The sequence below is a fragment of the Pristiophorus japonicus genome, chromosome 3 (genome assembly GCF_044704955.1).
Source record: "Pristiophorus japonicus isolate sPriJap1 chromosome 3, sPriJap1.hap1, whole genome shotgun sequence".
In the NCBI taxonomy this organism is placed as follows: Eukaryota; Metazoa; Chordata; class Chondrichthyes; family Pristiophoridae; genus Pristiophorus; species Pristiophorus japonicus.
In genome coordinates this window covers 220,768,889-220,793,956 of record NC_091979.1, presented here as the reverse complement: position 1 = coordinate 220,793,956, position 25,068 = coordinate 220,768,889, and the positions used below count along the sequence as shown (strand labels likewise).

General features: G+C 51.2%; 1 protein-coding gene across 2 annotated transcripts in view; it reads left to right on the top strand.

Annotated features, from left to right (window-relative positions):
* tspan15 (tetraspanin 15) overlaps window positions 1-25,068 on the top strand; it is a 294,434-nt gene that overhangs the window by 134,561 nt on the left and 134,805 nt on the right. For both annotated transcript variants that reach the window (XM_070876299.1, XM_070876297.1), the window contains one exon: window positions 13,829-13,951. In XM_070876299.1, the coding sequence (XP_070732400.1) occupies window positions 13,829-13,951 (123 nt within the window). The remainder of the gene's footprint in view (window positions 1-13,828; window positions 13,952-25,068) is intronic.

Sequence of the window (25,068 nt, the reverse complement as noted above, 5' to 3'; positions counted from 1 at the left end):
CATTGCTTGGCACTTATATTAACAAATGTTACCTGCAACTTGTCAACCCAGAGGAGTTCTGAATGCAGTTAAACATTGTGTAATCATCACTTATGATGGAGGGAAGGTCATTGATAAAGCAGTTGAAGATGTTTGGGCTGGGACACTGCCTGAGGAACTCAGCTGTGATGTCCTGGGGCTGCTGTGATTGGTCTCTGAGAACCCAAACCATTTTCAGCCACTGGAGAGTTTTTCCATTGACTCCCATTGACTTCAGTTTTGCGAGGGCTCTTTGGTGCCTAACTTGATACTTCACATGTCCCATTCTTGCTCTACTCTCACATTTCCTATTCTACCTCTCCGCTCACTGGTTGCATTCTATCTCTCCTCATATGTCCCATTCTCCCTCTCCTCACACGACCCAATCCACCTCTCCTATAACTGGTCCCATTATACTTGTAATCTCACACGTACCAATCCATCTTTCCTCCCACTGGTCCCATTCTACCTTTCCTCACACGATTCATTCTACCGCTTCTCACATGTCCCATTCTACCTCTACTCCCATGTCCCATTCTACCTCTACTCCCATGTCCCATTCTACCTCTACTCCCATGTCCCATTCTACCTCTCCTCCCATGTCCCATTCTACCTCTACTCCCATGTCCCATTCTACCTCTACTCCCATGTCCTATTCTACCTCTACTCCCATGTCCCAATCCACCTCTCCTCCCACTCCATTCTCACTCCCCTCTCTCTGGTCCCATTCTATCTCTCTTACTGGTCCCATTCTATCTCTCCTCATACATGCCACACCTGGGCTGTTAGCTATCTTTTCCCGACACAAAAACTTGCAATTTCAGGAGAAGTGATGAAATGCAAAAGGAGTGGGGACAATGCACACAGCTTGAAAGTCTGGGCTTCGATCATAAACAACCTTAAAAATCCATTAATCTCGCCAAAAGTGAAATGAAGTTCACATAGTCTAGTGTCGTATCCATAGCTATTAACTTAGACAGCTTCAATTAATCTGCAGTTTCCAGGTTGGTATCTGGCTCAGTCAATCCTAAAAACAGGTTTTCATTTGCCTTGCTCCCTATATATGATCAATAACGCAATCTGCATCATAAACCATCAGAAAACATTAAGTGCTCATTGAGACTAAATCCATTGATCAACTTCACCCCATACTGTGTGTATTTATCTGGCCAGGATAGGCCGTGCCCACTGTTTTTGTGACCTTTAGTTGCTGTGGGCTTTTCTGGGACCTTTGGCTTGTGGAGCAATCCCGAATCTCACTCTTAATCCAGGGATGTCATTTTCATCCAGTTCAACCACTACCCTCACAGGCTGACCAGCTACGGGAGAATTTTCCCGAGTCTCCTCCCACAGATCTTGACCAATGAATCTGGAGTGCTCTCACCTTCTGAAGCTCAGACTCTTTTGGGGCTCTGAGGCCAGGTTCGGCTCCTCACCTCCCGCCTTTCTTACGCTCTGCTCATTTCACACCTCCACCTCCCCCCTCTTGAACTCGCTGATCCTCCAATCACAGCTGCACTTTTTCCCGCTTTTGCCTTTGGGGTTTGATGCACAACCCCTCTTCTCTTACCCCCCTGCTCAAGCTCGAAGTTGTGAGCGGCCTATTTATTTCACTGCATAGTACATTCATGATTGCTGCGTGGCCGCACACACTTGCACCTTAGAGAGAACATTGGATGCAGGCCACATTTTCTCGACACCTTCTATTAGAAAATGCTGTCTGCAGCCTCAAGCCCTCGGTGACTCTTTTTGCTGCTGTCATCCATCACCTCCCACTTGAAAGAAAAGGAAAGAAATTGAAACACAAGATATTGGAGAGAGAATCAAAAATAAGTGTTCGGGAGAGGGAAGCAGAAGAATGAGAGAGAGAGAGACAAGCCAAAAAGGAGAGGCAAAGAGAGAAGGAACAACACGAGAAAAAAAAGTCAGGCAAGCGAGCGACCAAATTATCATAGAATCATAGAATGACACAGCACAGAAGGAGGCCATTCGGCCCATTGTGCCTGTACCAGCTCTTTGGTAGAGCTATTCATCAAGTCTCACTCCCCTGTTCTTTCCCCATAGCCCTGCAATTTTTCCCCTTCAAGTTTTTATCTAATTCCCTTTTAAAAGTTTCTATAGAATCTGCTTCCACCACCCTATCAGGAAGTGCATTCCCGATGTAAAAGTAGAATGTTTCCTTATGTCTCCTCCGATTCTTTTGCCAGTCGCCTTAAATCTGTATCCTCTGATTACCGCACCTTCTGGAAACAGTGTAAATAACCAGAAACTATCAAAACCGGTCATGATTTTGAACACCTTTATCAAATCTCCTCTTACCCCTCCATGCTCTCAGGAGAACAACCGCAACTTCTCCAATCTCTCCACATAACTGAAGTCCAACATCCCTGGTATCATTCTTCTCCAAGGCCTTGACATCTTTCTTAAACTGTGGTGCCCTGAATTGAACACAGTATTCCAGCTGGGGTCTAACCAATGTTTTATTAAAGGTTTAGCATAACGTCCTTGCTTCAAAGATTTGTATACATAGACCCTCAGGCCTCTCTGTTCCTGCACCCCCTTTACAATTGGACCATTTAGATTATATTGTGTCTCCTTCTTTTCCTCCCAAAATATATCACTTCATACATCTCTGTGGTAAATTTCATCTGCCATGTCTTCCCATTTCACCAGTCTGTCTATGTCTCCTGAAGTCTGTTATTGTCCTCCTCATTGTTTACATTTCCAAGTTTTGTGTTATCTGCAATCTTTGAGATTATGCCCTATACACCTAAATCGAGGTCATTAATATATATCTAAAAGAGCAGTGGACTTATTACCGACCCCTGGGGAACACCATTGCACACTTCTTTCCAATCTGAAAAACAACCGTACACCTCTACGTTCTGTCCCTTAGCCAATTTTGTACACACACTGCCACTATCCCTCTAATCCCATCGGCTTCACTTTTGCTAACAGGTCTATTATGTGGTACTTTGTCCATTGTCTTTTGAAAGTCCATTTACACAACATCAAATGCATTACTCTCATCATACCTCTCTGTTACTTCATCAAAGAAATCAGTCAAGTTAGTCAAACACGATTCATCTTCAACAAATCCATGCTGACTTTCATTTATCAGCCCATTTTTTAAATGCCAATTTTGTCCCGCATTATTGTCTCTAAATATTTCCCACCATCAACGTTAAAATGACTGGCCTGTAGCCATGTTTATCACTCCTTTTTTACACAGGAGTGTAACATTTGCAATTCCCCGGTCCTCTGGCAGCAACCCCATATCTAAGGAGCATTGGAAGATTGTGGCCAAAGCCACCACAATTTCAACCCTTCCTTCCCTCTAACCTAGGTTAGATCCCATCCAGACCACGTGACCTTTCTACTTTGAATACTGCCGACCTTTTAAGTACATCCCCTTTATCTATTTATAGCTTATACAATATCGCTACTACCTCCTTTACTGCTACATTGACAGCATCCATCTCTCCAGTGAAGACAGACACAAAGTACTAATTTAGTACCTCAGTCATGTCCTTTGTCTCCACAAGAAGATCTAATTTTTGGTTCCTAATTGGTCTTGCCCTTCATTTGACTATACTTTCACTATTTATGTTTATAAAAGACTTTTGCTTCCCTTTTATGTTACCCACTTAATCTATCCTCATACTATCTCATTACTCCCTTTTTCCCTTTATTCGATCGTCTCTGTACTTTCCATACTCAGCCTGGTTCCCTACTGTATTATGTACCGCACATTTATCATGAGCCTCCTTTATCTATCTCATTTTAATCTCATTGGGCCGTAATTTGCGGCCCCTCCAGACGCGTACGAGGCCTGCAAGTGCCATATAAGTTCCGGGTTTTCGCAATCGAAGCATTCCCGGATAGCATTCGCTGGGCAGAGTTGGACTATTTTCCCAAATTCTGCCCAGCGAATGCCCATGAAATTCTTACGCGTGGTAAAAGTAGGCATAAGGTTTGCAGTGTAAGCGTTTGATAACATTTTTTTTTTTTTTTTTTAATCATTTATACATTTAAAAAAAAACCTGTACAATAAGGTAGGTTATTTTTAACCTCTTTAAAACATGTAAATCTACTTTTCAAAAAATAAAAATTTGGTTTTAAATATTTGGGGCTAGACTTTTGGCACATCATTGCCCATTTAGTGCCCATATGAGAGCTGAGATGCGGGCTATAGCCCATATTTGCTGAAAAGTGGAAATTAGCACCCGATTATAGCCCATTTATTGCCGGCCCAACTTTCAGCACTGTTGAATGAGCTGCATCGTCCGGCCTACTTAAAATTAAAAATATGACGTCATCCTCGTACAAGGCCGAGAATAGTGCTCATAATGGAAACTTGCACCTGATTATGGCCCAGATTATGGGCGAGTGCTACTTTCGGCATTTCACTCAAATGATCGCTGGCCCAAAAATAGGCAGAAGAAAAGCTGTAATAACTCGGCACTACTCAGCACTACGGGGAGGATCTGTAGTAAAAGGCTGTCAGGAGAATCAATTTGTGAGTGATTATAAGGGCCTTTTTGACTCTTGCCAATCATCTAATCACTTTGTATTTGTTGAGGACAAATTAAGGGCATTTATAGCAATTTATAGTGACGGGGCCTGTAATTTCTCAACCAGTCTTGATCACTAATCACATGCTGCAGAATAGAGATGGGAGAAGAAAATGAGAAAAGTTACATACAAGTACATTGCTGTAATGCCAGGGTTAATATTAATCATGGATTTTTTTTCCCCTCTGGTCCACAGTACAAGTAGAAGCAGAACTAGGGTATGGCATCCCATGAGGAAAGAAATGGCGTTCACCTCAGTTGGCTGATAGATTTTATTTCATAAAGCAACAGGGGCTAGAATAAAAGAAAGGTTCTATAATGTTATTGATAGAAACCAGGTCCCCTGTTCTCTCTGCCAACCCCTGTGGGAAAAGTTATTTGCCTGAAAAAAAACGCGCATGCGCAGAACGGCCGTTGCTATGGACGCCAGCTTTGCACGACTGAACACATCGGTAAGGCCCATTTCACATCACTAAGGCTATTGCCCAAATTAAAAAGGCGAATCTAGCGGTTTTTAAAATTGGCGATATTCCAGCGATCCTGAAAAATAATAAAAGCACTAAGGCTGGAAATATTGCCCATTTTTGAGCGATAGCAACCATAGTGGACAGTCTAGCCCTTAATATCAATCAACTGGTCAGGTGGGCAAAACAGTGGCAAATGGAATTTAATCCAGAGAAGTGTGAGGTAATGCATTTTGTGAGGGCTAACAAGGAAAGGGAATACACATTAAATGATAGGATACTGAGAAGTGTAGAGGAACAAAGGGACCTTGGAGTGCACGTCCACAGATCCCTGAAAGTAGCAGGCCAGGTAGATAAGGTGGTTAAGAAGGCATATGGAATGCTTGCCTTTATTAGCCGAGGCATAGAATACAAGAACAGAAGGGTTATGCTTGAACGGTATAAAACACTGGTGAGGCCACAGCTGGAGTATTGTGTGCAGTTCTGGCCACTGCATTACAGGAAGGACGTGATTGCACTGGAGAGGGTACAGAGGAGATTTACGACGATGTTGCCAGGAGTGGAGAATCTAAGCTATGAAGACAGATTAGATCGGCTGGATTTGTTTGTTTGGAACAGAGGAGGCTGAGGGGAGACCTCATTGAGGTGTATAAAATTATGAGGGGCCTAGATATAGTGGATAGAAAGGGATTATTTCCCTTAGCAGAGGGGTCAACAACCAGGGGGCATAAATTTAAAGTAATTGGTAGAATGTTTAGAGGTGATTTGAGAGGAAATTTCTTCATGCAGAGGGTTGTGGGGGTCTGGAACGCACTGCCTGAAAGGATGGTAGAGGCAGAAACCCTCACCACATTTAAAAAGTACTTGGATGTGCACCTGAACTACAGGGCCGAAATGGCCTCCTTCCTTGTTGTAAACCTCTATGATTCTATGATATGATTCTATGATTTAAGATGTGCTTATTTGCACTGTGTTTCTGGCTGATTGGCACTCCATTATCACATGACCTGATTGCTGATTGGACCCCTTGGAGGATAAGCCACACTGAGAGTTTCTCTGGAGTGTGTAATTGGAACCGCCCTGACAAGTTCTGAGTGACTTTGCAAAACCTAATTCAAGCCATTCTGACTTCAGAACTCCCCTGCAGTCACAGAGAGGATAGAGCTTCCAGCAAAAGCCTCCCAAATCTCTGACCTCAGCCCAAGTTCATTGCCTCACCCACCCCGGGCCCAAGTTCCTTACCCACCCCAGCCCAAGTGCATTCCTTTCCAAGCCGGAGTACCTTACCCCATTGCAAGTGCTGCCACGCCCAACAGAACCCCCCCCCCCCGGGGCATTGTGTGCGGGCACAGGTTTATTGGGTATGAAGTGAATAGTCACAGTGTCGTGACTTCCGGATTTCATCCACTGTGGGTATAAAGGGGGTTGGAAGAACGTGATACGTCTTCCCTGAGTTCCCCCTCTCTCCTCCCGCTTCCCTACCTCTCTCTCTCACTCACCCCCCACATCTCCTTCTCTCACTCCCCGCCCCCCCCTCCCAGTGTTTCCCTCTCTCTCCACAACCCCTCGTGGGTCTCCCCCCACGTCACTCTCTCTTCCCCCTGCTCCCCATTGTATCTCTTCTCCCCCGCCCCCCCCCCCCGCCCCACGCCGTGTCTCTCGCTTTGGCCCCCCTGTATCTCTCTCTCCCTCCTTCCACCCCCCGTGTCTCTCTTCCACCCCCCCGTGTCTCTCTTCCACCCCCCCGTGTCTCTCTTCCACCCCCCCGTGTCTCTCTTCCACCCCCCCGTGTCTCTCTTCCACCCCCCCGTGTCTCTCTTCCACCCCCCGTGTCTCTCTTCCACCCCCCGTGTCTCTCTTCCACCCCCCGTGTCTCTCTTCCACCCCCCCGTGTCTCTCTTCCACCCCCCCGTGTCTCTCTTCCACCCCCCCGTGTCTCTCTTCCACCCCCCCGTGTCTCTCTTCCACCCCCCCGTGTCTCTCTTCCACCCCCCCGTGTCTCTCTTCCACCCCCCCGTGTCTCTCTTCCACCCCCCCGTGTCTCTCTTCCACCCCCCCGTGTCTCTCTTCCACCCCCCCGTGTCTCTCTTCCACCCCCCCGTGTCTCTCTTCCACCCCCCCGTGTCTCTCTTCCACCCCCCCGTGTCTCTCTTCCACCCCCCCGTGTCTCTCTTCCACCCCCCCGTGTCTCTCTTCCACCCCCCCGTGTCTCTCTTCCACCCCCCCGTGTCTCTCTTCCACCCCCCCGTGTCTCTCTTCCACCCCCCCGTGTCTCTCTTCCACCCCCCCGTGTCTCTCTTCCACCCCCCCGTGTCTCTCTTCCACCCCCCCGTGTCTCTCTTCCACCCCCCCGTGTCTCTCTTCCACCCCCCCGTGTCTCTCTTCCACCCCCCCGTGTCTCTCTTCCACCCCCCCGTGTCTCTCTTCCACCCCCCCGTGTCTCTCTTCCACCCCCCCGTGTCTCTCTTCCACCCCCCCGTGTCTCTCTTCCACCCCCCCGTGTCTCTCTTCCACCCCCCCGTGTCTCTCTTCCACCCCCCCGTGTCTCTCTTCCACCCCCCCGTGTCTCTCTTCCACCCCCCCGTGTCTCTCTTCCACCCCCCCGTGTCTCTCTTCCACCCCCCCGTGTCTCTCTTCCACCCCCCCGTGTCTCTCTTCCACCCCCCCGTGTCTCTCTTCCACCCCCCCGTGTCTCTCTTCCACCCCCCCGTGTCTCTCTTCCACCCCCCCGTGTCTCTCTTCCACCCCCCCGTGTCTCTCTTCCACCCCCCCGTGTCTCTCTTCCACCCCCCCGTGTCTCTCTTCCACCCCCCCGTGTCTCTCTTCCACCCCCCCGTGTCTCTCTTCCACCCCCCCGTGTCTCTCTTCCACCCCCCCGTGTCTCTCTTCCACCCCCCCGTGTCTCTCTTCCACCCCCCCGTGTCTCTCTTCCACCCCCCCGTGTCTCTCTTCCACCCCCCCGTGTCTCTCTTCCACCCCCCCGTGTCTCTCTTCCACCCCCCCGTGTCTCTCTTCCACCCCCCCGTGTCTCTCTTCCACCCCCCCGTGTCTCTCTTCCACCCCCCCGTGTCTCTCTTCCACCCCCCCGTGTCTCTCTTCCACCCCCCCGTGTCTCTCTTCCACCCCCCCGTGTCTCTCTTCCACCCCCCCGTGTCTCTCTTCCACCCCCCCGTGTCTCTCTTCCACCCCCCCGTGTCTCTCTTCCACCCCCCCGTGTCTCTCTTCCACCCCCCCGTGTCTCTCTTCCACCCCCCCGTGTCTCTCTTCCACCCCCCCGTGTCTCTCTTCCACCCCCCCGTGTCTCTCTTCCACCCCCCCGTGTCTCTCTTCCACCCCCCCGTGTCTCTCTTCCACCCCCCCGTGTCTCTCTTCCACCCCCCCGTGTCTCTCTTCCACCCCCCCGTGTCTCTCTTCCACCCCCCCGTGTCTCTCTTCCACCCCCCCGTGTCTCTCTTCCACCCCCCCGTGTCTCTCTTCCACCCCCCCGTGTCTCTCTTCCACCCCCCCGTGTCTCTCTTCCACCCCCCCGTGTCTCTCTTCCACCCCCCCGTGTCTCTCTTCCACCCCCCCGTGTCTCTCTTCCACCCCCCCGTGTCTCTCTTCCACCCCCCCGTGTCTCTCTTCCACCCCCCCGTGTCTCTCTTCCACCCCCCCGTGTCTCTCTTCCACCCCCCCGTGTCTCTCTTCCACCCCCCCGTGTCTCTCTTCCACCCCCCCGTGTCTCTCTTCCACCCCCCCGTGTCTCTCTTCCACCCCCCCGTGTCTCTCTTCCACCCCCCCGTGTCTCTCTTCCACCCCCCCGTGTCTCTCTTCCACCCCCCCGTGTCTCTCTTCCACCCCCCCGTGTCTCTCTTCCACCCCCCCGTGTCTCTCTTCCACCCCCCCGTGTCTCTCTTCCACCCCCCCGTGTCTCTCTTCCACCCCCCCGTGTCTCTCTTCCACCCCCCCGTGTCTCTCTTCCACCCCCCCGTGTCTCTCTTCCACCCCCCCGTGTCTCTCTTCCACCCCCCCGTGTCTCTCTTCCACCCCCCCGTGTCTCTCTTCCACCCCCCCGTGTCTCTCTTCCACCCCCCCGTGTCTCTCTTCCACCCCCCCGTGTCTCTCTTCCACCCCCCCGTGTCTCTCTTCCACCCCCCCGTGTCTCTCTTCCACCCCCCCGTGTCTCTCTTCCACCCCCCCGTGTCTCTCTTCCACCCCCCCGTGTCTCTCTTCCACCCCCCCGTGTCTCTCTTCCACCCCCCCGTGTCTCTCTTCCACCCCCCCGTGTCTCTCTTCCACCCCCCCGTGTCTCTCTTCCACCCCCCCGTGTCTCTCTTCCACCCCCCCGTGTCTCTCTTCCACCCCCCCGTGTCTCTCTTCCACCCCCCCGTGTCTCTCTTCCACCCCCCCGTGTCTCTCTTCCACCCCCCCGTGTCTCTCTTCCACCCCCCCGTGTCTCTCTTCCACCCCCCCGTGTCTCTCTTCCACCCCCCCGTGTCTCTCTTCCACCCCCCCGTGTCTCTCTTCCACCCCCCCGTGTCTCTCTTCCACCCCCCCGTGTCTCTCTTCCACCCCCCCGTGTCTCTCTTCCACCCCCCCGTGTCTCTCTTCCACCCCCCCGTGTCTCTCTTCCACCCCCCCGTGTCTCTCTTCCACCCCCCCGTGTCTCTCTTCCACCCCCCCGTGTCTCTCTTCCACCCCCCCGTGTCTCTCTTCCACCCCCCCGTGTCTCTCTTCCACCCCCCCGTGTCTCTCTTCCACCCCCCCGTGTCTCTCTTCCACCCCCCCGTGTCTCTCTTCCACCCCCCCGTGTCTCTCTTCCACCCCCCCGTGTCTCTCTTCCACCCCCCCGTGTCTCTCTTCCACCCCCCCGTGTCTCTCTTCCACCCCCCCGTGTCTCTCTTCCACCCCCCCGTGTCTCTCTTCCACCCCCCCGTGTCTCTCTTCCACCCCCCCGTGTCTCTCTTCCACCCCCCCGTGTCTCTCTTCCACCCCCCCGTGTCTCTCTTCCACCCCCCCGTGTCTCTCTTCCACCCCCCCGTGTCTCTCTTCCACCCCCCCGTGTCTCTCTTCCACCCCCCCGTGTCTCTCTTCCACCCCCCCGTGTCTCTCTTCCACCCCCCCGTGTCTCTCTTCCACCCCCCCGTGTCTCTCTTCCACCCCCCCGTGTCTCTCTTCCACCCCCCCGTGTCTCTCTTCCACCCCCCCGTGTCTCTCTTCCACCCCCCCGTGTCTCTCTTCCACCCCCCCGTGTCTCTCTTCCACCCCCCCGTGTCTCTCTTCCACCCCCCCGTGTCTCTCTTCCACCCCCCCGTGTCTCTCTTCCACCCCCCCGTGTCTCTCTTCCACCCCCCCGTGTCTCTCTTCCACCCCCCCGTGTCTCTCTTCCACCCCCCCGTGTCTCTCTTCCACCCCCCCGTGTCTCTCTTCCACCCCCCCGTGTCTCTCTTCCACCCCCCCGTGTCTCTCTTCCACCCCCCCGTGTCTCTCTTCCACCCCCCCGTGTCTCTCTTCCACCCCCCCGTGTCTCTCTTCCACCCCCCCGTGTCTCTCTTCCACCCCCCCGTGTCTCTCTTCCACCCCCCCGTGTCTCTCTTCCACCCCCCCGTGTCTCTCTTCCACCCCCCCGTGTCTCTCTTCCACCCCCCCGTGTCTCTCTTCCACCCCCCCGTGTCTCTCTTCCACCCCCCCGTGTCTCTCTTCCACCCCCCCGTGTCTCTCTTCCACCCCCCCGTGTCTCTCTTCCACCCCCCCGTGTCTCTCTTCCACCCCCCCGTGTCTCTCTTCCACCCCCCCGTGTCTCTCTTCCACCCCCCCGTGTCTCTCTTCCACCCCCCCGTGTCTCTCTTCCACCCCCCCGTGTCTCTCTTCCACCCCCCCGTGTCTCTCTTCCACCCCCCCGTGTCTCTCTTCCACCCCCCCGTGTCTCTCTTCCACCCCCCCGTGTCTCTCTTCCACCCCCCCGTGTCTCTCTTCCACCCCCCCGTGTCTCTCTTCCACCCCCCCGTGTCTCTCTTCCACCCCCCCGTGTCTCTCTTCCACCCCCCCGTGTCTCTCTTCCACCCCCCCGTGTCTCTCTTCCACCCCCCCGTGTCTCTCTTCCACCCCCCCGTGTCTCTCTTCCACCCCCCGTGTCTCCCTTCCACCCCCCGTCTCTCCCTTCCACCCCCCCGTCTCTCTCTTCCACCCCCCCCGTCTCTCCCTTCCACCCCCGTGTCTCCCTTCCACCCCCCCGTCTCTCTCTTCCACCCCCCCGTGTCTCCCTTCCACCCCCCCCCGTCTCTCTCTTCCACCTCCCCGTCTCTCTTCTGCCTCCCCCCTCCCCCCCCGTGTCTCTCTTCTCCCTCCCACCTCCCCCCCGTGTCTCTCTTCTCCCTCCCCCTCCCCCCTCCCGTGTCTCTCTTCTCCCTCCCCCCTCCCCCCTCCGTGTCTCTCTTCTCCCTCCCCCCCGTGTCTCTCTTCTCCCTCCCCTTACCCCCTCCCCCCCCGTGTCTCTCTTCTCCCTCCCCCTCCCCCCTCCCCCCCGTGTCTCTCTTCTCCCTCCCCTTACCCCCTCTCCCCCCGTGTCTCTCTTCTCCCTCCCCCCCGTGTCTCTCTTCTCCCTCCCCTTACCCCCTCCCTCCCGTGTCTCTCTTCTCCCTCCCCCTCCCCCCTCCCCCTCCCCCCTCCCCCCCGTGTCTCTCTTCTCCCTCCCTCCCCTTCCCCCCCGTGTCTCTCTTCTCCCTCCCCTTCCCCCCCGTGTCGCTCTTTTCCCTCCCCCCTTCCCCCCCCGTGTCTCTCTTCTCCCTCCCCCCTCCCCACTCGCCCCCCGTGTCTCTCTTCTCCCTCCCCCCTCCCCCCCCCGTGTCTCTCTTCTCCCTCCCCCCTTCCCCCCCCGTGTCTCTCTTCTGCCTCCCCCCTCCTGCCCCGCATCTCTCTTCTCCCTCCCCCCTCCCCCCCGTGTCTCTCTTTCCCTCCCCCCTTCCCCCCCCGTGTCTCTCTTCTCCCTCCCCCCTCCTGCCCCGCGTCTCTCTTCTCCCTCCCCCCTCCCCCCCATGTCTCTCTTCTCCCTCCCCCCCGTGTCTCTCTTCTCCCTCCCCCCTCCCCCCCGTGTCTCTCTTCTCCCTCCCCCCTCCTGCCCCGCGTCTCTCTTCTCCCTCCCCCCTCCCCCCCGTGTCTCTCTTCTCCCTCCCCCCCGTGTCTCTCTTCTCCCTCCCCCCTCCCCCCCCCCCGTGTCTCTCTTCTCCATCCCCCCTTCCCCCCCCGTGTCTCTCTTCTCCCTCCCCCCTCCTGCCCCGCGTCTCTCTTCTCCCTCCCCCCTCCCCCGTGTCTCTCTTCTCCCTCCCCCCCGTGTCTCTCTTCTCCCTCCCCCCTCCCCCCCCCCCCCCCCCGTGTCTCTCTTCTACCCCCACCCACCCACGGTCTCTCCTCTTCCCCCCAGCAACCCATGTCTCTATTCCCCCCCCACCGCCCCCCCTCCCCCGTGTCTCCAACCCCGCCGGGTTGAAATAATGAGTCAAATGTGTCCAGGATCTTTGAGCATAATACTCGCTCCACAGAGGAAATTGTATTGACATCGCCCCATTTCCAGTTCATGACAGCAAGCCAACTCCTCCCCAGTAGTGCGGGACCATCCCCCGGGACAACCCAGAGTGAACCTGTTCTCCGAATCTTTGTGGGTCACGACTACCGTGGCGCTGCCTAGCACCGGAATGATCTCCTTTGTGTATGTCCGTAGCTGTGCGTCAATCGCCGATAATTTTGGCCTCCTGGCCTTGGACGCCCACAACTTTTCGAACTGTTTGATACCCATCAGGGACTGGATGGCCCCCGTGTCTAGCTCCATTGATACTGGGATGCCATTGAGGAGCACTTTCATTATTATCGGTGGCGTCCTGGTGTATGAACTGTATCGGTGCTCCACATCAACTCGCTGAACTTCAGCTTCCAGCGATTTCCCCCAGCGTTCATTTCTGTAATTTCTGCAGGTATTTTGCTCATCTCTGCAAACTCCGGCTGAGTGTGTGCCTCCACGCCTCCAGCATGAGCTGCTGTTTGAAACAAAAGGTCCCTTGCCAGTCGATCATCCCTGACTGCCCCTGTGATTGCCCTTGAGTGCGTCATTAACAGGTGTTGATGGCCCCATTACTGGCCGCATTGTCCCTTGCAATGGCGTGAATCGCTGTTCAGCTTGCCATTGTCTCTGTCGAACTCCCCCTCTGGGTTCGACTACATGTTGGGGCATGCCCGATTGCTGTGTGCTGCTTTAACAATGTTAAATCTCTGTCCCAACCATTCCTTAACACAGTACCTCTCGTCTGTTCTGCTCGTGGCCATGCTCTCGTGGTTTAAATCCCAGTTTCTCGTCGCCATTGATACGTCCTTGCTATACAGTATAAATGCACATGAGGCTCATGCTTGAGAGAAGGTCAGTTTGTGATCTGTCCTTTATTCCATAGCGTTCAAGTGATGGAAGTGGGTGGAGCTTCCCCTTTTATACCTGAAGGTCCAGGTTAGGAGTGTCTCCCACAAGTTCACCACCTAGTGGTCATTGTTCTCACAGTGTACAACTTAGGTCAGATTATACATGGGTTACAATGCTGGTTGAATACATGACAACTTGTAGTTCACCATCATAGGCAGTCCCTCCGAATCGAAGACGACTTGCTTCCACTCCTGAAGTGAGTTCTTTGGTGGCTGAACAGTCCAATACGAGAGCCACAGACTCCTTCCCAAAGCTACAGTATGCTATATTTAAGTAAGCTGAGATATTGATTGTGCTAAACTTGCGAATCGATCTGTTTTTGTTTGCAGTTTAAATGCTGTGGTGCAGAAGATTTCATGGACTGGTCAACAAATATATACCATAGTTGTGAAGGCCGTGCAACTGGACCACTAGCTTGTGGTGTACCTTACTCATGCTGTATACGCAATAAGGTATGACTTGTTCACGAATGTTGTTTCTAACTAGATGGAAAAGTATTACATTGGCTACCATTCCAATGGAACATTTAGATTTCCGAAGGATCATTTGGTGGCGTAATATGTTGTATTTAAATAATGTCATGCAGTTGCAGTATTGTACAGCATATTAAGCATAACTGCAATGGGTTGATCCCTGGTTTGGTGGTAATTACGATTTTCAGTACTTACACATGAAAAAAGTTTCCGTCAGTACTAGAAGATAACAGTAATGATCACTTGCAGGAACAACCTTGCAACAAAAAAGTGATTACCATTTATATATTTGCTAGTCATCTTCCAGTAGCATTACATATGGGGAGTCAAGACTGGGGCACTTTTTTGGGAGGCGGGTAGAGGAGGAGAGGGAGCTAAGAGAGGAAAGAGTAATGCAGGGAAGAGGAAAGGAGAGGAGGTAGAGGGAAGGATGAGGAAAGAAAATGAGTACAGGGGATAGAATGAGGCAAAAGGAGGGGGAGAGGAAGGGAGAAGGTAAGAGGTGGTTTAGGGATGGGGTAATGCAAAGAGGAGGGGAGGAGGAGAAGAGAGAGGTAGAAGAGAGTGGAGAGGAGCATTTACAGGACACAGAAGAGAGCAGAGAGAAGGATGGGGAGATAGACTAGGGACAGGGTGAGGTGGAGAGAAACATAGAAAATAGGTGCAGGAGTAGGCCATTCAATAAGATCATGGCTGATCATTCCTTCACTATCCCTTTCCCGCCTTCTCTCCAGACCCCTTGATCCCCTTAACCGTAAGGGCCATATCTAACTCCCTCTTGAATATATCCATCGAATTGGCATCAACAACTCTCTGCGGCAGGGAATTCCATAGGTTAACAACTCTCTGAGTGAAGAAGTTTCTCCTCATCTCAGTCCTAAATGGCCTACCCCTTATCCCTAAGACTATGTGCCCTGGTTCTGGACTTTCCCAACATCAGGAACATTCTTCCCGCATCTAACTTGTCTAGTCCCGTCAGAATCTTCTATGTTTCTACGAGATCCCCTCTCATACTTCTAAACTCCAGTGTATAAAGGCCCAGTTGATCCAGTCTCTCCTCATATGACAGCTCAGCCATCCCTGGAATCAGTCTGGTGAACCTTCGCTGCACTCCCTCAATAGAAGAGGAGACAGCAGGGATGTGGAAGGAAAGGAAAGAGTCGAGGACATTGGTGAGGGGAGGCGTGGATAGGGGAGAGGGTGAAGACAAAGGAGAGAGACTGGAGATTAGGTGAGACAGGGAGAGGAGAGGGAGGGCGAGAAGGTGTGGATGCATTGAGGGGAAGGAAAGGAAAGAGATGGAGAGGAAGAAGGAAAGAGGCGTGAAAGGGGAGGACAGGAAATGGAGAGTAGGGATGAGATGAGAGGAAGGAGAGGAGATAGCAGGAGAGCAAAGAGAGAGAAAGACAGAAAAATTGTAAGGAAAGGGAGGGGCACTGAGGACATGGGGAGGGAGATATGTCTTGAAGTAGAAGGGTAGAGGGCAAAACAGGAGGAAAGAGGGTGAGATGGTGGAAGGGGATATTGGAACAGGAGGTGACCATTCAGCTCCCTGAGCCTGTTCCGCCATTTCAATTAGATCATAACTATTTTTATTAATGATCTGGATGTAGTTGTTTGAGCTGCGATCTGCAAATTTACAGATAATACAAAGATCTGTGCGAGTGTTCGGACTGTAGACAATGCTCGACAGCTTCACGTGAATCTTGATGTGTTGAGAGATTAGATCATGACTGGCAAATGATGTTAATTTGGATAAGTGCAGTGTTATTATGCATGTGGGTCGAAGGTGGAGAAAGAAAGGGACCTGGGTGTTCTAATGCATCAAACTCTCAAGGTATAAATTTATCAAGATATATGAGCAATGCCATGAAGTGATATGTAAGTTATAAGTGAGGCGGGTATGGGGACCCATGATGTAGTGATAGAGGATCCTCAGCCTTTGCTCTTGTCCAACAGCTACAAGGTTCTTACTCCCTGTGTGGACGAGTGCAAGGACTGCAGGGAGGATGAGCAAACTGACCACAGCACCGTGATACAGGAGGCAATTCAAATTGGGAGAGTGAAAAGCAATGTTGTAGTGGTAGGGGACAGTATAGTTAGAGGGATAGATACTGTTCTCTGCAGCCGAGAGCATGAGTCCCAAAGGCTGTATTGCCTGCCAGGGTTAAGGACGGCTCCTCTGGGCTGGAGAGGAACTTGGAAGGTGAGGGGAAAGATCCACTTTTAATGGTCCACATAGGTACCAACGACATAGGTAGGACAAAGAAAGAGGTTCTGCTAAGGGAGTATGAGCATCTAGGGGCTAAATTAAAAAGCAAAACCACAAAAGTAATCATCTCTGGAATACTACCTGAGCCACTAGAAAATTTGCATATGGTAAATAAGATCAGAGCTATGAACGCGTGGCTCAAAGATTGGTGTGGGAGAAATGGGTTTCGATTCATGGGGCACTGCAGGGTAGCGATAGGGGTAATGATAACCAAAGTGTGACAGGAAGGGACAGAGTGTATAAACGTAAGAGTGCATCAGAAAATGGGGTTAGAGTGGGGAAAAATGGTAAAAAGACTAAATTGAAAGCAAGAATGCACACAGCATTCATAACAAGATAGATGAGTTGACAGCACAAATAGAAATAAATGGGTACGCTCTGATAGCCATTACAGAGACGTGGTTGCAAGGTAACCAAGGTTGGGACCTGAATATTCAGGAGTATTTGCCATTTTGGAAGGATAGGCAGAAAGGAAAAGGAGGTGGGGTAGCTCTGCTAATAAAGGATGAGATCAGTGCAGTAATGGGAAATGGTATTGGCTCAGGAGATCAAGATGTAGAATCAGTTTTGGTGGAGATAAGAAATAATAAGGGAAATAAGTCACTGGTGGGAGTAGTCTATAGGCCCCCTAACAGTAGCTACACTGTAGCACAGAGTATAAATCAAGAAATAATGGAGGCTTGTAAGAAAGGTAAGGCAATAACCATGGGTGATTTTAATCTTCATATTGATTGGACAAATCAAATTGGCAAAGGTAGCTTTGAGGAAGAGTTCATACAGTGTATTCGGGATGGTTTCTTAGAACAATATGTTGTGGAACCAACCAGGGAGCAGACTATTTTAGATCTGGTAATGTGCAATGGGACTGGATTAATTCATGTTCTCATAGTGAAGGATCATCTTGGGAAGAGTGATCATAGCATGGCAGAATTTCAAATTCAGTTTGAGGGTGAGAAAGCTAGGTCTCAAAGAAGTGTCCTGAAATTAAATAAAGACAATTACAAAGGAACCATAGAAGTTTACAGCATGGACGGAGGCCATTTCGGTCCATGCTAGCCAGCAAGAGGCTATCCAGCCTAATCCCACTTTCCAGCTATGAAGGCTGAGTTGGCTAAAGTGGTCTGAGAAAATAGATTAAAGGGTAAGACGGTAGATGAGCAATGGCAATCATTTAAGGAGATATTTCTTAACTCTCAGCAAAGATATGTTCCAGTGAGAAAGAAAGACTGTAAAAGAAGGATGAACCATCCGTGGCTAACTAAGTAAAAGATGGTATCAAATTGAAAACAAAGGCATACAATGTTGCGAAGAATAGTGGAAGGCCAGAAGATTGGGAAATTTTTAGAAACCAGCAAAGGATGACTAAAACAAAATAAAGAGAGAGAAGATAGTTTATGAGAGTAAACTAGCAAGAAATATAAAAACAGACAGTAAGAACTTCTACAGGTATATAAAAAGGAACAGAGTAGCTAAAATAAACGTTGGTCCCTTAGAGGATGAGACTGGGGAATTAATAATGGGAACCAGGAAAATGGCAGAGACTTTGAACAAATATTTTGTATCGGTCTTCATGGTAGAAGACGCTAAAAGCATCCCAAAAATTGATAATCAAGAGGCTATTCGGAGGGAGGAACTTAAAAAAACAATCACTATCACAAGAGAAAAAGTACTAGACAAACTAATGGGACAAATGGTGGACAAGTCTCCTGGACCTGGTGGCCAGCATCCTAGGCTCTTAAAAGAAGTGGCTGCAGAGATAGTGGATGCATTGGTTGTAATCTACCAAAATTCCCTGGATTCTGGAGAGGTCCCAGCAAATTGGAAAATCAAATATATAACGCCCCTATTTGAGAAAGAATGGAGACAGAAAGCAGGAAACTACAGACCAGTTAGCCTAACATCTGTCATTGGGAAAATGCTGGAGTCCATTATTAAGGAAGTAGTAGCAGGATATTTAAAAAATCATAATACATTCAAGCAGAGTCAGCATGGTTTTATGAAAGGGAAATCATGTTGACAAATTTGCTGGAATTCCCTGAGGATGTAACGAGCAGGGTTGATAAAGGGGAACCAGCAGATGTAGTGTATTTGGATTTCCAGAAAACATTCGATAAGGTACCACGTAAAAGGTTACTGCACAAGATAAGAGATCACGCGGTTGGGGGGGTAATATATCCGCATGGATAGAGGATTGGCTAACTAACAGAAAACAGAGAGTCGGGATAAATGGGTCATTTTTTATCTTGGCAAACTGTAACTCATGGGTTGCCACAGAGATCAGTTATTTGCAATCTATATTAATAAGTTAGATGAAGGGACCGAGCCAAATTTGCTGATGATACAAAGATAGCTGGGAAAGCAAATTGTGAGGAGGATGCAAATAATCTACAAAGGGATAGAGATAAGCTGAGTGGGCAAAAATTTGGCAGATGGAGTATAATGTGGGAAACTGTGAGGTTATCCACTTTGGTAGGAAAAATAAAAAAGCAAATTATTATTTAAATGGGGGGAGATTACAAAATGCTGAGGTACAAAGGGATCTAGGGGTTCTTGTACATGAAACACAAAAAGTTAGCATGCAGGTACAGCAAGTAATCAGGACGGCAAATGGAATGTTGGCCTTTATTGCAAGGGGGATGGAGTATACGAGTAGGGAAATCCTACTACAATAGTACAGGGCATTGGTGAGACCACACCTGGAGTACTGCATACAGTTTTAGTCTCCTTATTTAAGGAGGAATATACTTGCATTGGAGACAGATCAGAAAAGGTTCACGAGGTTGATTCCTGAGATGAAGGGGTTGTCATATGAAGAAAGGTTGAGCAGGTTGGGCCTGTACTCATTGGATTTTAGAAGAGTGAGAGGTGATCTTATTGAAACATATAAGATTCTGAGGAGGCTTGACTGGGTAGATGCAGAGAGGATGTTTCCCCTCTTGGGGGAATCTAGAACTAGGGAGCATAGTTTCAAAATAAGGGGTCGCCCATTTAAAATGGAAATGAGGAGTAAATTCTTCTCTGAGGATTGTGCATCTTTGGAATTATCTACCCCAGAGAGCTGTGACGGCTGGATCATTGAATATATTTAAGGTGGAGATAGACAGAGTTTTGAATGATAAGGGAATCCAGGGTTATGGGGAATGGGCAGGGAAATGGAGTTGTGGCCAAGATCAAATCAGCCATGATCTTATTGAATGGTGGAGCAGGCTCGAGGGAGCCAAATGGCCTACTCCTGCTCCTATTTCTTATGTTCTTATATTCTTATGAGGAGGATGCAAAGAGACTTCAAGGGGCTAGAGACAGGTGAAGTGAATGGGCAAGGACATGGTTGATGGAATACAATGTGGAGAAAAGTTATCAACTTTGGTAGGAAAAATAGAAAAACAGAGTATTTTTTAAACAGTGAGAGCTTGGGAAATGTTGGTGTTCACAGGGACCTGAATGTCCTTGTACGCGAATCACTGAAAGTTAACATGCAGGTACAGCAAGCGATTAAGAAAGCAAATGATATGTTGGCCTTTATTACAAGAGGATTTGAGTATAAGAGTAAAGACGTCTTACTGCAATTATATAATGCCCTGGTCAGACCATACCTGGAGCAGGACCGTAAAAATGTCAGTGCCAGGGCACATAAGAACCCAGCTAAGAGAGCCCTATACAGCCAGCTAACCTGACACGTCTTGATGACCCTGAGGTGCAGAATGCCCACAATGCTTGGTCTGCCCTCCAGGCCTCCAGAACAAGTGCTCGGTCACTCAACCAGGAAACACCAGGATGGTTCGATGAAAATGATCAGGAGATCCAAGAGCTAATAGATCACAAGCGCAGGGCATTTCTGAGCCTTCAACAACAACCCAACTCGGGAGCAGCAAAGCAGCATTACAGACGACTCAAGACTGAGGTCCAACAAAAAACCCGGGACCTAAAGAACAGGTGGTGGATGGAGAAAGCGCTGGGGATACAGCAGCTGGCCAACAGCCATGATGTGCGAGGATTCTTCATCGCAGTCAAGGCCACCTATGGTCCAAACACCCAAGGTCCCACCCCACTGCTGGCCAAGAACGGGGAAACACTCATCAAGGACACCGAGGCAGTCAGGGCCCGCTGGAAGGAGTACTTCGAAGATCTCCTCAATCGAGACTCTGCCTTTGACCCGAGTATCCTCGACTCCATCCCGCAGCATGCCACCCGCCACCACCTCGGCAAAACCCCAACACTGCACGAGGTAGAAAAAGCCATAAGACAGCTTAAAAACAAGACTACGGGAGCAGATGGAATCCCCGCTGAGGCACTGAAATATGGCGGAGAGGCACTGTTGGTGCGAACACATGACCTCATCTCTCTCATCTGGAGGGAGGAGAGTATGCCAGGAGATCTCAGAGATGCAGTGATCGTGACCATCTTTAAAAAAGGGGACAAGTCCGACTGCGGCAACTACAGAGGAATCTCCCTGATATCAGCCACTGGGAAAGTTGTCGCTACAGTCCTCCTCAACCGTCTTCTCCCTGTGGCCGAGGAGCTCCTCCCAGAGTCGCAGATTTCATCCCCTACGGGGCACAACGGACATGATTTTTGCAGCGCGACAGCTGCAGGAAAAATGCAGGGAACAGCGCCAGCCCTTATACATGGCCTTCTTCAACCTTACAAAGGCCTTTGACACTGTCAACCGTGAGGGTCTATGGAGTGTCCTCCTCCGCTTCAGATGCCCCCAAAGGTTCATCACCATCCTCCGCCTGCTCCACAACGACATGCAGGCCGTGATCCTTACCAATGGATCCATAACAGACCCAATCCATGTCCGGACCGGGGTCAAACCGGGCTGCTTCATCGCCCCAACCCTCTTCTCAATCTTCCTCGCTGCCATGCTCCACCTCACAGTCAACAAGCTCCCCGCTGGAGTGGAACTAAACTACAGAACCAGTGGGAACCTGTTCAACCATTGCCGTTTCCAGGCCAGGTCCAAAACTACGCCAACCTCTGTCGTCGAGCTACAGAACGCCTGCGTCTGTGCACATACAGAGACTGAACTCCAGGACATAGTCGACGTATTTACTGAGGCGTACAAAAGCATGGGCCTTGCTCTAAACATCCGCAAGACAAAGGTCCTCCACCAGCCTGTCCTCGCCCCCCAGTCATCAAGATCCATGGCGCGACCCTGGACAACGTAGACCATTTCCCATACCTCGGGAGCCTCATCAACAAGAGCAGGCATTGACAACGAGATTCAACACTGCCTCCAGTGCGCCAGTGCAGCCTTCGGCCGCCTGAGGAAAAGAATGTTTGAAGACCAGACCCTCAAAACTGCCACCAAGCTCATGGTTTGCAAGGCTGTAGTAATACCCGCCCTCCTGTATGGCTCAGAGACATGGACCATTTACAGCAGACATCTCAAGTTGCTGGAGAGATACCATCAACGATGTCTCCACAAGATCCTACAAATCCCCTGGGAGGACAGACGCACCAACATAAGCATCCTCAGCCAGGCCAGCATTGAAGCACTGACCACACTTGATAAGCTCCGCTGGGCAGACCACATTGTCTGTATGCCTGACACAAGACTCCCAAAGCAAGCACTCTACTCTGAACTCCTTCACGGCAAATGAACCAAAGGTGGGCAGAGGAAACTTTACAAGGACACCCTCAAAGCCTCCCTGATAAAGTGCAACATCCCCACTGACACCTGGGGGGTCCCTGGCCAAAGACCGCCCTAAGTGGAGGAAATGCATCCGAGAGGGCGCTGAACACCTCTAGTCTCATTGCCGAGAGCATGCAGAAAACAAGCGCAGGCAATGGAAAGAGCATGCGGCAAACCAGTCCCACCCACCCCTTCCCTCAACTGCCCCAATGTGACAGAGACTGTGGTTCTTGTATTGGACTATTCAGCCACCTAAGAACTCATTTTAAGAGTGGAAGCAAATCCTCCACGATTTCGAGGGACTGCCCATGATGATGAGTATTGTGTACAGTTTTTTTTTCTCCTTACCTATGGAAGGATATACTTGCCATAGAGGGAGTGCAATGAAGGTTCACCACACTGGGAGTGCGATTAAACACGATCACTGGTGTGCGAATAAACACAATCACGCAGTGGGGGAAGAACCACTGTGTAAAGGCAGGTCTAATCCCAACGGTAAGTATGTAGACCTGCAAAAAAAAGGTTAGTAACATCTGTTATTTATTTTTTTCGCGAGTGAAAGTATTCAAGTGGGGGTTTTTTTGTTTATTTTTATTTTCACATGTTCCCCCTCCCTGGGCCCGAATCAATCCACTTTGGCAAGGATCGCATTTGCCGTCGAGATTCGGAGTTCCTGCTTGCTGCCGCCCAGATTTAAGGCGCAAGTCAGTATTTTGCTGCCAGGCGGTACTGGCAGTTCTTTAGAGGAATTTTCCTGCCAAAGTACGGCCCGGTCTCTCGGCGGTCCTTTGGGTGGCACTTGGACAGGCCTTGGATTTCACCAAGTTCGGGCCCATAATCACTGCGAGTACGATTAAACTTGACCACTGGAGTAAAGTTAAACACACAATCACTGGTAGTGCGATTAAATACACAATCATTGGGAGTGCGATTAAACACACAATCTCTGGGGGCCACTACTAAACACACAATCTCTGGCAGCACTACTAAACACACAATCTCTGGGGGCACTATTAAACACACAATCTCTGGGGGCACTATTAAACACACAATTTCTGGGGGCACTATTAAACACACAATCTCTGGGGGCACTATTAAAAACACAATCTCTGGGAGTGCGATTAAACACAATCTCTGGGAATGCGAATAAACACACAATCTCTGGGAGTGCGATTAACCACACAATCTGGGAGTGCGATTAAACCCACAATCTGGGAGTGCGATTAAACACACAATCTCTGGGAGTGCGATTAAACACACAATCTCTGGGAATACGATTAAACACACAATCTCTGGGAATACGATTAAACACACAATCTCCGGGGGCACTATTAAACACACAATCTCCAGGGGCGCTATTAAACGCACAATCTCTGGGAGTGCGATTAAACACACAGGCCCCAAGTTTCCACATGATTTGCTCCTGATTTTTAGGAGCAACTGGTGTAGAACGGAGTATCTTAGAAATCGGAATTCTCGTCATTTAGTTTGCTCCAGTTCTCGTCAGTTAGAACAGTTTCACTTTGGAAAAGAATTTTTTTTCAAAAGGGGGCGTGCCCGGCCACTTACACCTGATTTCAAAGTTTCGTGAGTGGAAACTTACTCCAAACTAACTTAGAATGGAGTAAGTGAAGATTTTTGTACGCTCAAAAAAACCTTGTCTGCACGTTAGAAAATCAGGCGTAGGTTACAAATCAGGCGTAGGGAATGGTGGGGTGGGGGGGGGGGGTTAAAGGTAAGTTTACAAACATTAAACACTTCAGTTTTACAAATAAAGAACCATCATCAATAATAAATGATAAATACATCAATAAATCAACCAATAAATCAATCAAAAAAAATTAATAAGAATTAATTTTTTTTTTAAATCAATAAATAAAACATTTTCTACTTACCAACTGCAGCACCGGGAGCCCTCCAACAGCGTGCTGGGATGCCCCCCCCCCCCCCCAGTGTGTCTCTGTCAGTGTCTCTATCTCTCTGTCTGTCTGTGTGTGTGTTTCTGACAGCGAGGGGAGGGGGAAGGGGGATGGATGGGGGAAGAAGGGGGAGGGATGGGGGGGAAGGAGATTGGGGGGGAGGAAGGAGATTGGGGGGGGGGGGAAGGAGATTGGGGGGAGGGGGGGGAGAAGGAGATTGGGGGGAGGGGGGGGAGAAGGAGGAGGGAGGCTGAACGGGCCGGGCCCGAGACTTCGGGCTGGGCCCGTCCCCAGCACCAGATTTACAGGTAGGTGGCGTCGGGTCGGGGGGGGTCGTGGGAGGGAGGTCGGTTCGGTTCGGGTCGGGGGGAGGGAGGTCAGGTCACGTCGGGGGGAGGGAGATCAGGTCGGATCCAGTCCGGGGGGGAGAGAGCGGGAGTCGGGTCCGGTCCGGGGGCGGGGGGACGCGGGAGTTGGGGCGGGATCAGTGTCGGGTCCGGTCCGGAGGCGGGGGGGAGCGGGTGTCAGGTCCGGTGCGGGGGCCGGGGGAGCGAGAGTCGGGGTGGGGGGGAGCGGGAGTCGGGTCGGGTCTGGGGGCGGGGGGGAAGCGGGAGTCAGGTCGGTGTCGGGTCCGGGGCGGGGTGGGGGGAGCGGGAGTCGTGTGGGTCCCGGGGCGGGGGGGAAGCAGGAGTCAGGTCGGTGTCGGATCCGGTCCGGAGGCGGGAAGCGGGAGTCGAGTCGGGTCCGGAGGAAGCAGGAGCTGGCCGTGGGAGGAGCCTTATGCACGCAGCCACAGTGAGGCCATTGGGCTAGGGGCTGCGTGCTTTGGCCCCTCCCACACAATTTTGGGCACCTGGAGCTACTGAACATGCGCGCCCACTGTAGCGCATGTGCCGAGGTCCCGGCACTGTTTTCAGCGCAGAGACCTGGCTCCGCCCCCTACAGCTCCTGCTGCGCTGTGCCGAGGGCAGAGGACCTGCAGCGAGGTGGAGAATCTGGAGGGATTTTTTAGGCGCACTTTGTGGTGCGAAAAACGGGCATCCAGGTCGGGACTGCGCCGTTCTAGGCGCCGCTCGAAACTTGGGCCCACAATCTCTGGGGACACTATTAAACACACAATCTCTGGGAGTGTGATTAAACACAATCACTGGGAAACATAGAAATTAGATGCAGGAGTAGGCCATTTAGGCCTGCGAGCCTGCACCACCATTCAATAAGATTGTGGCTGATCATTCAACCTCAGTACCCCTTTCCTGCTTTCTCTCCATAC